The 13,887-nt window shown below is 46.4% G+C and overlaps 1 protein-coding gene across 1 annotated transcript; it reads right to left on the bottom strand.

Annotated features, from left to right (window-relative positions):
• Positions 1 to 5,592: 5,592 nt before the first annotated feature.
• On the bottom strand, positions 5,593 to 6,537 carry LOC141050032 (olfactory receptor 5P81-like). The gene has a single exon (XM_073546867.1). The coding sequence runs from the start codon at positions 6,535 to 6,537 to the stop codon at positions 5,593 to 5,595; it is 945 nt and encodes a 314-aa protein (XP_073402968.1).
• Positions 6,538 to 13,887: the final 7,350 nt, after the last annotated feature.

The raw sequence follows: 13,887 nt of genomic DNA, 5'->3' as shown, positions 1-13,887 counted from the left end.
AGCACTGCACCACCATGTTCAAGGTGTGAGCCAAGCAAGTTATGTGTCTGAGTTTTGAAAGGGCTATGGCAGCCACAAAATTACGGCCGTTATCGCTAACTACCTTGCCTGCCTCAAGATGTAGACCGCCCAGCCATGACTCAGTTTGTTGCTGAAAGTAGTCGGCCAGTACCTCCGCGGTGTGTCTGTCGCCCAAACACGTCATCTTCAACACAGCCTGCTGACGCTTTCCGCTAGCTGATCGATAGGGGGACACCTCGTGTGCAACACTGGCAGCTGCGGATGGAGTGCTGCTGCGACTGCACTCTGGGGACGAGCTTTCGCTTCTAGAGGAGTAGGAGGGTCGAATGCCTACAGCCAACTTTTTCCTATACCGTGGGCTAGGCAGCACTGTCCCACCACCGCTGTCCCCTGTGGACCCTGCATCCACCACATTAATCCAGTGCGCAGTTATGGACACGTAACGGCCCTGGCCATGCCTACTGGACCATGCATCAGTTGTGAGGTGCACCTTTCCACTCACTGATTGCTTGAGTGCATGGACAATGCGGTCCTTCACATGAAGGTGGAGGGCTGGGATGGCTTTGCGAGAAAAGAAGTGGCGACTGGGTAGTTCATAGCGTGGTACTGCGTAGGCCATGAGTTCGCGGAAAGCTGCGCTTTCCACCAACTGATAGGGCATCATCTCTAGCGAGATTAGTTTGGCAATGTCAGCGTTCAAACCCAGTGTACGCGGATGAGAGGATGCGTACATTCTTTTCCTACTCATAGTCTCTGGCAGGGTGAGCTGGACTTGAGAGCTGCCTATGGTGGAAATAGCGGTGGACAGGGTGGACTGAGAGAGGGTTAATGATGGTGATGGAGTTGGTGTTCTTTCTGATGGCCTAGATTCAGTCTTTCGTTGATATAACATTGTGATTCCCTGACAGCTTTGGCCTTGCAACGACACCTCAACATTTCCTGCTGTGCTAAACGGTGCGCTTACAGTGGGGGAAACAATGTAGCGTTGCTGACTACCTTCTTTGGGAGCATTTGCACATGTGGTACTTGAGGTTTGGTGTTCCGTCCACGCTTACAAGTGCATGGTGGTTAAATGTCTAAGCATGCAACTGGTATTCAAATTTTTCAGATTTTTCCCTCAGCTAAAGGTCTTTGCGCACTTCTTACAGATAACCTTGGCCTGATCATTAGGATTTTGTTCAAAAAAGTGCCACACTGCACTCTTCCTACTATGGAAGACATTTTGCGTCCTTGCATGCTGTGCTATTTTGACCGTCTGGCCAAGCAGTCCAGCAACTTTTTGGCTTTTCACAACCCGTTTTTGGACTGCTCCGTGCCTGCCAGATAACAGCTGTCGTGATGTCGATGTCTGCTGCGGATGCTCCTCCTCCTCTTCGGAGCTATTGGCAGCGGCACCCTCTTCCCCCAATGGATGCCAATCTGGGTCAACAACTGGGTCATCCATCACCTCCTCTTCAATGTCATGTGCACCTTCCTCTGTGTCACCGTGTACGGTGGTATAGTATGCGGGAAGGGGCACCTGAGTTTCATCAGGGTCAGAATCTGGCTCAGTACACTGCGAGGACAATGTCGTGCTCTGAGTGAATGTACCAGCAGAATCATCTATCAGTGGCTGTGCATCAGTGCACTCCATGTCAGATTCATCTTGGCCTGGATAATTTACCATTTCACTTGATAACTCAGGCATGATATGTGAAAACAGCTCCATGGAGTAATCTGTTGTGTGGCCTGCCGCATCCTTCAATTTTGGTTGGGGTGAAGGACACAAAGAAAGGTGTGTTTCATGACCATGAGCCTCCAAAGACGACTCAGTACTTTTATTTTTTAAAAGTTCAGAAGAAGAGGCGATAGAGCTGGAGGCCGAGTCAGCAATGTAGGCCAAAACTTGTTCCTGAAGCTCCGGCTTTAAAAGCGGTTTACCTACTCCCAGAAAAGGGAGCCTTCGAGGCCTTGTGGAGCCAGACGATGACGCAGGCTCAACACCTCCTGCATTAGGTGTTATTTTGCTTTTGCCACTACCAGCAGATCCAACACCAACACCATCATTAACAGCTGGCAACCCCCGCCCACTAACACGGCCTCTTACACGACACTTCCTCATTTTTTTGAAAAATGTACCCACAATTCCATCAACGATATGGAACTGTAAAACAAGGTACAAGGTGTATATAGGACAGGGGAGAATTTAATTCTCCTACCACTTCTGGACACTGATGTATTGTGTGTCCCAGTGCATATCACACCGCTGTATCACAGGCTGAATTTGGCTGGTGTGAAAAATGTGATATAGGTCGGGAGAAATGGAATGTTCTTACACACTTCTGGACACTGATGCATTGTGTCAGGTCCAGTGTATATCACACCGCTGTATTACAGGCTGAATTTGGCTGGTGTGAAAAATGTTATATAGGACGGGAGAAATGGAATTTCCTTACACACTTCTGGACACTGATGTTTTGTTTCAGGCCCAGTGTATATCACACCGCTGTATCGCAGGCTGAATTTGGCTGGTGTGAAAAATGTTATATAGGACGGGAGAAATGGAAGGTCCTTACACACTTCTGGACACTGATGTGTTGTGTCAGGCCCAGTGTATATCACACCGCTGTATCACAGGCTGAATTTGGCTCGTGCGAAAAATGTTATATAGGACAGGGGAGAAATGGAATGTCCTTACACACTTCTGGACACTGATGTATTGTGTCAGGCCCAGTTTATATCACATCGCTGTATCACAGGCTGAATTTGGCAGGTGTGAAAAATGTTATATAGGACGGGAGAAATGGAATGTCCTTACACACTTCTAGACACTAATGTATTGTGTCAGGCCCAGTGTATGTCACACCGCTGTATCATAGGCTGAATTTGGTAGGTGTGAAAAATGTTATATAGGACGGGAGAAATAGAATGTCCTTACACACTTCTGGACACTGATGTATTGTGTCAGGCCCAGTGTAAATCACACCGCTGTATCACAGGCTGAATTTGGCAGGTGTGAAAAATGTTATATAGGACGGGAGAAATGGAATGTCACTACACACTTCTGGACACTGATGTATTGTGTCAGGCCCAGTGAATATCACACCACTGTATCACAGGCTGAATTTGGCAGGTGTGAAAAATGTTATATAGGACAGGGGAGAAATGGAATGTCCTTACACACTTCTGGACACTGATGTATTGTGTCAGGCCCAGTGTATATCACACCGCTGTATCACAGGCTGAATTTGGCTGGTGTGAAAAGTGTTATATAGGACGGGAGAAATGGAATGTCCTTACACACTTCTGAACACTAATATATTGTGTCAGGCCCAGTGTATATCAAACCGCTGTATCACAGGCTGAATTTGGCTGGTGTGAAAAATGTTATATAGGACGGGAGAAATGGTATGTCCTTACACACTTCTGGACACTAATGTATTGTGTCAGGACCAGTGTATATCACACCGCTGTATCACAGGCTGAATTTGGCTGGTGTGAAAAATGTTATATAGGACGGGAGAAATGGAATGTCCTTACACACTTCTGGACACTGACGTATTGTGACAAAAAAGAAGAGAAAACCCTCAAAGTGCATTTTTAATACATACTGTGCAAGTGCACATAAATGCCCCAAATGTAGATGGAAATGTAGGAACGACTCAAAAAGACTATGAAAAAAGGAGAAACTGACCCAAAGCTACAGTAAGGCAATATAATTTATTGAAGCAAAGCAACATGGAAGCAAGACAGCAAAGGCCTAAAAAAGGTTCAAATGAGATAGCATAGTCATCATCACCGGATACAAAAAGCACCCTGAACAGAGGAAGATGTTAGGGTGAATGAGGGTATGCATGGGAGTTGACACATGACGGGCGAGCAGAAGACACAGAGGAAAGATGAACACCCTCAAAAATTCACATCCAAAAAGTAACCATCACATATGAATACAATCATCATAAATAGTAAAGTGGAGTGAAGGAGAAAAAATCCAAAGGTTTAAACACTAAGCCCAGTATATTCACAATATATAAGGCATACCCATCATTACAGCTTCCAACCCGCCACTGTCCAGGAGAGCCCCAAAAATGTTATATAGGATGGGAGAAATGGAATGTCCTTACACACTTCTGGACACTGATGTATTGTGTCAGGCCAGTGTATATCACACTGCTGTATCAAAGACTGAATTTGGCTGGTGTGAAAAATGTTATATAGGACGAGAGAAATGGTATGCCCTTACACACTTCTGGACACTGATGCATTGTGTCAGGCCCAGTGTATATCACACCGCTGTATCAAAGGCTGAATTTGGCTGGTGTGAAAAATGTTATATAGGACAGGGCAGGACTGGAATCTCCCTAGAGTGTAGGTCTGTAAGAACGGAACAACTCCTCGACTTATCCTTACAGAGTCACACACATAACTTCAATTTTGCCGTGATAACAGCCGTTACACGGTACTGAGAGAGCAGCGTGCACGTACACCGCTGTCCGGTGTATGTTAAATTGTCAAGCTCCGTGTTTTTGTATACGGACTGACACACGCTGTCTCTCTATAGTTTTGAATGTAATCAAACAGCAAATAGACTAGACTGTTTGAAAAACAGACAAAACTATAAGATGGAGGTCTGTCAGATCGGAACAACTCCTCGACTTATCCTTACAGAGTCACACACTTACCTTCACTGTGGCCGTGATAACAGCCGTTACACAGTACTGTGTGAGGAGCGTACATTGCTGTACGGTGTGAAAAAATGCACGCTCAGTATCTCACCAGGGCAAAAAAAAAGGATTGCTTTTAAAAAAGCAGTTTGCAGAGCAGTGTGAAACCAGCAATGCAGCTACCAGGTAGCCTTACAAGGCAGCCTAACAACCAACAGAGCTGATCCACCAAAATATAGCCTCCCCTAGCACTGCACAGTGACTGGTGTGTTGTACAGGCAAAATCGCTAGCAGCAGCAGCTGATTTTTTTTCTTCTTCCCTGCCTAACGCTCTCCCTACAGAATCTGCAGCAGCAGCAGCTAGACCTATACTGATATCAACAGAAGTAAGATGGCGGTCGGCATGCACGCCCTTTAATACCCCCTGTGACGCCCCCCAAAGCAAGCCAATCACTTGCATGCCCTTCTCAAAGATGGTGGGGATAGCTGCCTATGTCATCACGTTGCCCACAGTGTCCGTTGTTCCTGATTGGCTGAAAAAGGGCACTAAAGCATCATTTGAAAGGCGACTTTGGCGTTAAAGTCGCCGACCTCGTGGCCGACCCCACCCTAGGGTCGGGTTTCGTTTCATGAAGCCCGACTTTACCAAAAGTCGGCGACTTTTCAATTTTTTCGACCCGTTTCGCTCAACTCTAGCCAGATGTCATTTTGATGACATTAAAAGAAATCTTAAGGTATCCTAATCAGAATTTTGTAGTGAATTTGGTGTGCTTTGAATTCATTCACTCAACTACAATTTCAACACATTTAATGGATGCAAAATAAAGACATGGGTAACGACCTGAGATGTCACTAATGTTTTCAGCTATAGGATTCTGAGATTCATAGCTGAAGGAAACCTTTGAATTTTACTTTTGAACTTATTGTTTTACCTTCTCCATCCATTTAAAAACATATAAGTCATTTTTTGCATCGCTCTCTTGATCTCTTTGTTCCTCAGACTGTAGATAATGGGATTCAGCAATGGTGTCACCACTAGATACAACAGGGATCTGTATTTGTTGATGTTGGATGAGCTCTCATCAGATGGAGTTATATAGACTGCGATTAGGGAGCCGTAATACACACTCACTGTGGACAGGTGGGAGCTACACGTGGAGAAGGCTTTTCTTCTACCATTAGTTGAAGAAATCTTAATGATGCTAACAAAAATGCAAAAATAGGAAATAATAATAAGACTAAATGAAAAAAAAAGCATAAAGATGCCATAAGCAAAGTCTTGCAAAATGAATATAGAAATGTCTGAAGTGGCCAATTGCATTATGGGACTAAAGTCACAGAAGAAGTGGTCGACGGAATTGAAGCCACAGAAGTTAAACTGGATAATAACAAAGAACTCACTTGATATCAACCCAATAACCAAACACCAAGACCCAATAACCAACCAAAGACAAAGATCTGGAGTCATTAGAGAAGAATAGCGTAATGGATGGCAGATGGCCAAATATCGATCATAGGACATGACGGCGATGATTAAACATTGAATAAATCCAAATATACCAAAGGCAGAAAGCTGCAATAGACAGCCCCAAAGGGACATAACTCCTTCTTCCACAATTGTTAAATGCAACATCATGGGGATAACACTGGTGGTCAGTAGGACATCTGCTATGGATAAATGTTTGAGAAACAGAAACATTGGGATTTTGAGATGGTCAATGGTGGTCACTAGAAGGATAATGAGAAGGTTTCCGGCCAGTATACAAATGTAACTCAGGGTAAGCAGAAGGAATAGAAGAGGTTTGTATTTGGATAGACTTTGGAATCCAAGAAGACGTATCTGCGTGACTTGTGTCTGGTTCTCCTCACACATAATTGCGGCCCATTAATATTCAAAAAATATTTTTCTCCTAAATAATTAAGAAAATTTAATAAAAAATCATTTATAAACTATTGAAATACATCACAGTAAAACATTTTATGACAGTTCTTCTTACAGGAGGCTCTCAAGAGACTTTTGATCATTTCAGCCATGATGTGATATGTAACCGTTGTTGAGTCTTCTCATGTAAAGATGAAATCTCCTAAATGTGGACGTCTTTTATAATGTCAGAAAAACATGGTAAATTCCCCCTGGATCCCGATAATCACAATCTGCTGGAAGAAGTAAACACACAAGACTGGCTGCTCAGATTAAATGAGAGTATAATTGTCCAAGGGGGAGTCTCGTTATGGCTTATTATTTTGTAAAGCCTAATGGTTTATTATTGCTAATAATTATTTTTCACAAGAACATATTTTATTTTCAGATAAAACATTGTAAAAATATTCCTATTTTTGCATTCTAATCTATTCTTTAAATGTGAAAAAAGCAAAGTTTCAGAAGCACAACTGACAAATTTTGTAACTAAATGGCTAATTGCAAGTTTTGTGTCACATCATATGATGCATCACACATATTCATTGTGCAGCTCAGTGTAGAACAATCTTGGCATAAAATATGCAAAGAGATCTGAACATTTAGGCTATGTGCACACGTGCGGAATTTCCGCTGATATTTCAGCAGCAATTCCACAACTCCCTGCAGCTGGGAATACGCGGGAAATACACATGCTGAATTCCAGCGAAAAACTAGTGTTTTGCAAGCGTCATTGGCTTGCAGAATGCTAGCGTTTTCCAAGCGATCTGTAGCATCGCTTGGGAAACTGATTGTCAGGTTGGTCACACTTGTCAAACACAGTGTTTGACAAGTGTGACCAACTTTTTACTATTGAGGCTGCCTATGCAGCTTCAGCAGTAAAATATATAATGTTAAATATAATAAAAAAAAGAAAAATTGTGATATTCTCACCTTCCGGCGGCCTCTGCAGCCTTCACGAGCCTCGCGATGCTCCCGGCAACTCCCGTTCCAAGGGATGCCTTGCGACAATGACCCCAGATGACGTAGCATCACTTATTTGACTGCTACATCATCACAGGTGATTGTCGTAAGGCATCACTGGGAACGGGACTTGCCGGGAGCATCGCTGAGGTCTGCGAAGGCTGCTGGGGTCGCCGGAAGATGAGAATATCATGATGTTAGGGATGCGGATCGCACTAAATATAAAATATAAGGAAGTGCGGTTGCAAACCGGGGTCCACCGTGCAGAGATGGTAAACTGCTGCTCGGCAATGGCAGAGTACTAATTGAATACCAGCACGTTATTCACTGACCCAGTGTGTACAGGGGTGAACTCTGTTACTTCACAGAGCTGCTGAAACAAATGCCAGAGCCTGATAACTCACAGAGCCCGGCAAGGAGAGCGCTAGTGTAGAGACACAGGATTCTGCCCCAAGGACACAGGGATAGAGTCCCTCTAGCCCCACTAACGATCAGCACCGCAACTGTGATGCCAGGAGAACAAAACTAAAGTAAACCGCTACTGGAGCATGCAGCGCTGCACTGGCACATGCCACTAACCAGCCTAAACTTAGAGCTGGAAAGCATAATATCTGCGCACAGTGCCGCTCTGAGTCACGCCGCAGTATATGCGGTAATGAGGTCCCTTGTGCTGAATGGCACACTCTGGCGCTAGCATGTGGGAAGAGCTGGAAGCAGGGCTGCCACCAGGATTTTCGGGGCCCCATACTGGTAACATTTTTGGGCCCCCTTGAGACTCCGCTCAGGCCTCGAACCATCCACAGTCCCACCGCCCACTCTTCGAAAAACTCCACTTCTGCACTGCATCCTCATCAATCACACGTTAACAGTTACCATGGAACACCAGATCACACATATAGGCAGCAGTTTTCGTTTTGGCCAAAAGATTTTTTTTAAGCTTCCACCACGACAAGGTAGACTCTTTTGGTCCGAGCCCTACGCTACTCTGACCTATTAAACATTTCATGAAATATACAGTACTCTTGTTAGCTATATTTTTCTTTAAGGGAATATGTAGCATACATTTTTTAACACCATGGCCAAATCACATATTACCATCATAAAGTAATCAAATAATACCACATACAAGGAACAAATACCACCACACCATGAGCAGATCACATATTATATCACAGTGACTGAATAATACCATATACAAGGAATAAATACCACTGCACCATGGCCAGACCACAAATTACCACCACATAGTGACTGAATACTACTACAATACTGATCATTAATAAAAAAAAAACACAATAATATTACCATATTACCATAAGTGACACAGTATATAGTGTCAGTGTACAGGTAATGCAGGGATCACAAGTGACATTATACATAGGAGCTCTGTATATAGTGTCAGTGTACAGGTAATACAGTGATCACCAGTGACATTGTACATAGGAGCTCTGTATATAGTTTCAGTGTACAGGTAATACAGTGATCATCAGTGACATTATACACAGGAGCTCTATATATAGTGTCAGTGACAGGTAATACAGTGTTCACCAGTGACAATATACACAGGAGCTCTGTATATAGTATACAATGTGTAGTGTAAGTATACAGGTAACACACTTTAAGATACTCATCTTCTCTTTGCTTCTTCATCCAGCACAGACCGCCATCACTTCTACCAGGCAAGACTCATCTCTGCAGAAAATAACACAGTTATGTAGAGCACATTCCCCAACTTCTACACTATGCCAGATGAAGAAAAAAGTGAGTGTCAGAGAGTGAGTAGGGGAGGTCCTGAACAGTAACAGGACCTCCCCTACCATTGAAAACAGTGTACTCAAAAATAAAAAATATATATCACAGCAGTATTTATATCCCTTAATCAGCCCCAACAGTAATAATGTCCTAAGTCCTGCCACCTTCCTGTAATTAATGTCCTCCATGTGTCCTCCCATTCTGGCCCCATGTGTCTGTCCGCCCATTCTGGCCCCATGTGTCCTCCAATCCTGCCTCCCCATATATCTTCATCCTCCCCCATGTGTCTTTATAATGCCTCCATATATGTCCTCCCATCATGGCCCCATATATGTATCCATTCTGCCCATATGTCTCCATCCTGCAGATATATGTCCGGATCCTGCCCCCCTATATGTCCTCTCATCATGGCCCCATATGTCTCCATCCTGCCCCCATATTTGTTCTCTCATACTGGCCCGATATGTCTTCATCCTGCCCCATATGTCCGCTCATCTTGGCTGCATATGTCTCCATCCTGAACACTATATGTCTCTATCCTGCCCCCATATTTTTCCATCCTGCCCCCCATATGTGTCCATCCTGCCCCCCATATGAGTCCATCCTACCCCCATATGTCCATCCTACCCCCTATGTGTCTTTATCCTGCCCCATATGTCTCTCCATCCTTCCCCATATGTCTCCATCCTGCCCCCTCATGTGTCCTCTCATCCTGTCCCATTTGTCCATCCTGCTCCCATGTGTCTCCATCCTGCCCCATATATGTCCTCTCATCCTACCTGCCACCCCATATGTCTCTCCATATTGCAGATTTCAGTGGAAAAAAAAAGTTTTTCCTTACCTGGCCGCAGTCCAGTGGTGTCCTCTTACTTAACCATTTGAGGCACTGGCGCATGACAGTGATACTATATGCCGGCCATGTGAGCTGCCGACCTCTTAGGGTACGTGCCAAGATCAGGAATTGCTGCGGTTTTGATACTGCATATTTATGCAGTATCAAGACCGCAGTGGTCAGATGTTACAGCATAGTGGATGGGATTTCTAAAATCCCATGTCCACTATGCGTGCTTGTGCACCTGTGGATCACCTGCGGACACTGAGATGCGGTGGAGGTTTATGAGCCACAGCATGTCTATTTCTCTTGCGGAGACGCTGGAAATTTCAACAACATAAATGTATTTGGATTCAGTAAATCCGCACGGTTCAGTGAAAACATGTGGATTTACTTGCGTGATTAGAACGCAGCACTGTGGATGCAATGACAATACACTTAATCCAAAGTACTGCTACTTCCTGATCATGGGAACATAGCCTAATTGGCTGGTGGCTCCTATTGCCAAGCAGGAAGTGGTCCTGCATGACAATAGATTTCAACTGAATGCGCATCGCGTTCAGTTCCTGAGCGAACGGCTGACTCGTGCCCCTCGGGCCCGGTGATGAGCGGAGCCTGGACTGGTGATGAGTGGAGCCCGGACTGAGGACACGTTCAGTTACTGAGTGAATGGCTGAGTCCCACTCCTGTAGCCCGGACTGGTGGGGAGAGGGGCCCCGACTGGTGAGGAGAGGGGCCTGGACTGAGGACACATTCAGTTCCTGAGCGAACGGCTGACTCCTGCCCCTGGGGCCTGATGATGAGCGGAGCCTGAACTAGTGATGAGAGGGGCCCAGACTGGTGAGGAGAGTGGCCCAGATTGGTGAGGAGAGGGGCCCTGACTGGTGAGGAGAGGGGCCTGGACTGGGGAGGAGAGGGGCCCAGACTGGTGAGGAGAGGGGTCTGGACTGCTGAGGAGAGTGGCCTGGATTGGTAAGGAAAGGGGCACAGACTGGTGAGGAGAGGGGCCCAGACTGGTGAGGAGAGTGGCCCGGATTGGTGAGGAAAGGGGCCCGGATTGGTGAGGACTGGGGCCCGGACTGGTGAGGTGAAGAGCCCGGACTGGTGAGGAGAGGGGCCCGGTTTGGTGAGGAAAGGGGTCCAGACTTGTGAGGAGAGGGACCTAGACTGGTGAGGAGAGGGGCCCGGACTGGTGAGGAGAGGGGCCCAGACTGGTGAGGAGAGGGGTCCGGACTGGTGAGGTGAAGAACCCGGACTGGTGAGGTGAGGGGCCCGGACTGAAGACGCATGTTCTGTAAAAATAGGCGGCACACAGAATGGGATCAGGGAGGCAGCAGTAATTTGAACAATCTGTTCCCCCAAACTGGACGAATCCCACCCCCCGTTTATGTCCTTTCATGACAGCCTGTAACATCACAGGCTGCAGCCAATAGAAAAGAGACACAATAATGCATCAAATTTTGTCATACATGACAAGCAGCACTGGCATATATGGCCAATATACTGCAGCCAGACAAGAGGGAGGACAGTGCAGGAGAAGGGGTAAGTCAGGCCAGTGTCTTATATTCAGCCACCTCACCTGTCTCTGTTGTGTCTCTTGCCTCTCTTGTCTTCTGCCTCTATCTTTGCTGTTTCCTGCCTCTGCCTGTCTCTCGTCACTTCTCCCATCTTTTTTATCTCTTGCTCTTTTCTTTTCTTCCGCAGGGATGTCTGTGTGGCTCCACCCCCTCCATCTAGCCCCACCCCTCCATGTTGTTCCACACTCCGCAGCCTGATGCTCTGACGCTGATGGAGGGGAGAGATCGGCTGCTGGCTCCTGGCTCCGCAGCTGACTGCAGGCTGGGGTGAGTGATTTTACCTTGTGTCAGGGCCGCTACTGCACAGCCTGCACTGCAGCGAAGAGTGCTATATCTCAGCGGGCGGCATAGAGCTCCTGCTGCAGGAGACCATGGGAGCACAGATGCCGACATTAGAACCGGACCCGAGCACTTCTTCTTGTCGGTTCTGCAACTGAGTCTGCAGAAGCATCAGAATTCCACCCCTGATCAAAAATAAAGCATGTTTTAAACTGCCCGGTGAGCAAAAGCAAAAGAAGGGGAGCAGCGTGTCTCTGTCAGTCCAGGCCCCTCCACTTCAGCGGGCCCCTTACACAAGTAAGGGTAGTTGTTATGAATGAGTCACCGAGGAGGAAAAAACAAAAAGCAAGCTAAGCCCAGAAAACCGGAGAGGTTGGTAACTAGCGGATTGCAGACCCCTGATCCTATCCACAATAACTAGCAGTAGCCTTGGAGCGTGCCTACGGTGGTCCTAGAAGCCTCGTCACGGCCGGAGAACTAAATAAGCCTAAAGAAAGAAAGGGAAAATCTAAACTGCCCCAGAGCAGACCCCAAAGCAATAGACAGCCCCCAACATGTATTGTCAGTGAAACAAGATGAAAACACAGACACAGATAGAAAGATAGGCTGAGCAAACGATGGGGCCCTCACTAACTAGAAAGGACAGGAAAGAAAAGCTGCTGTCTGCAATCACGCAAAAAACCCTACCAAAAAAATGTCCAACACGTCTGACAGAAAAAGGCCCTGAAGACGCTAAACTTCAAAATCACTATATCAGCACTCAGGTATATTCTGAAGACAGAGCAAAAGAGATCAACTGATCAGAGACAAAATGGGGATTCAGCCCAGTCCCAGCCAGGGCTGGCTGAACACAAAAACTAAGTAAACCAGACAAAAACTCATATGAACAATAGCAGAGAAAACATAGCTTTAGGAAGGCAGGAACCAAACTGGAAACCAGGAGCCACTGTCAGGAAAAATCACCAGCAAGAAACTAGGGAGTCAGCTGCCTTAAATCCAATCAGAAACTCCTGATGTCCAATCGCAGTCCTCCTCCTCAGGTGGCCGGTCTCTGCCATTTAGATCAGCTTCATTACCTCCCTTCACCAACAGAGGGAGTCCAGATAGAGAACTCACTACTCCTCTGTCAGCACAGCCAGCTCCATAACCCTCACCAGAAGCCAGAGGCAAACCCGAAAATGAGCTCACAACAGGTAGTAATGCCCTGATGGCAGCCCTGGCTGGGAGCACTGAGGCCCTAGGCAGTGCCACAACTCGGAGCGGACTCTGACATCACAAACCCTATCACATGCACAACCAAGGGAGGGAGTCATAATGAGTCAGTCACCTGTCACAAGCATCCATCAAATTACACACACTTAGCCATTAGAATCTATACTAGCGCATTGCCGAGTGTCCATGCGAGCCTTTTATAGCAGTGTCCTTCCGGGACCTTCCTGATGGTCCAATCCAAACTGCTTGAGGACCTGAGCATGTGATCTCCAACCTCAAATGAGAGGTCGTCCCATGGGCATGCTCAGTAGGCTGCAAAAAGGACAGCCTCCGGAGCTGCTCGCTGCTGACTAGTGCGGATTGCTAAAGCTGAACCAGAGGTGGCAGCAACAACCAACCTGACAGCACTAGCTTGAGCAAGATGTCGGGATCGACGCCTTTGCTGAGCAGCCTCCTCTGCGGTCGGCACTGAATGGGAGACTGCAGAAGGCAAGGCTCGGGATTCCTCCTGTGCAGAGGCAGGAACCCGACTTCTAACGCATGAATTTTTATTTTTATTTATTTTTTAACAGGGATATGGTACCCAGGGCCTGGAGGAGAGTCTCCTCTCCTCCAGACCCTGGGTACCATCTGACCATGATCCGCCTACTTTGCGCATGGTGGGCATAGCCACATGCGTAAAGTGAGCAG

Source organism: Dendrobates tinctorius, unplaced genomic scaffold, assembly GCF_039654945.1.
Source record: "Dendrobates tinctorius isolate UK_male_01 unplaced genomic scaffold, ASM3965494v1 ptg000151l, whole genome shotgun sequence".
Taxonomy (NCBI): Eukaryota; Metazoa; Chordata; class Amphibia; order Anura; family Dendrobatidae; genus Dendrobates; species Dendrobates tinctorius.
The sequence above is the reverse complement of the archived record's forward strand: the minus strand, read 5'-3'. Positions and strand labels throughout refer to the sequence as shown.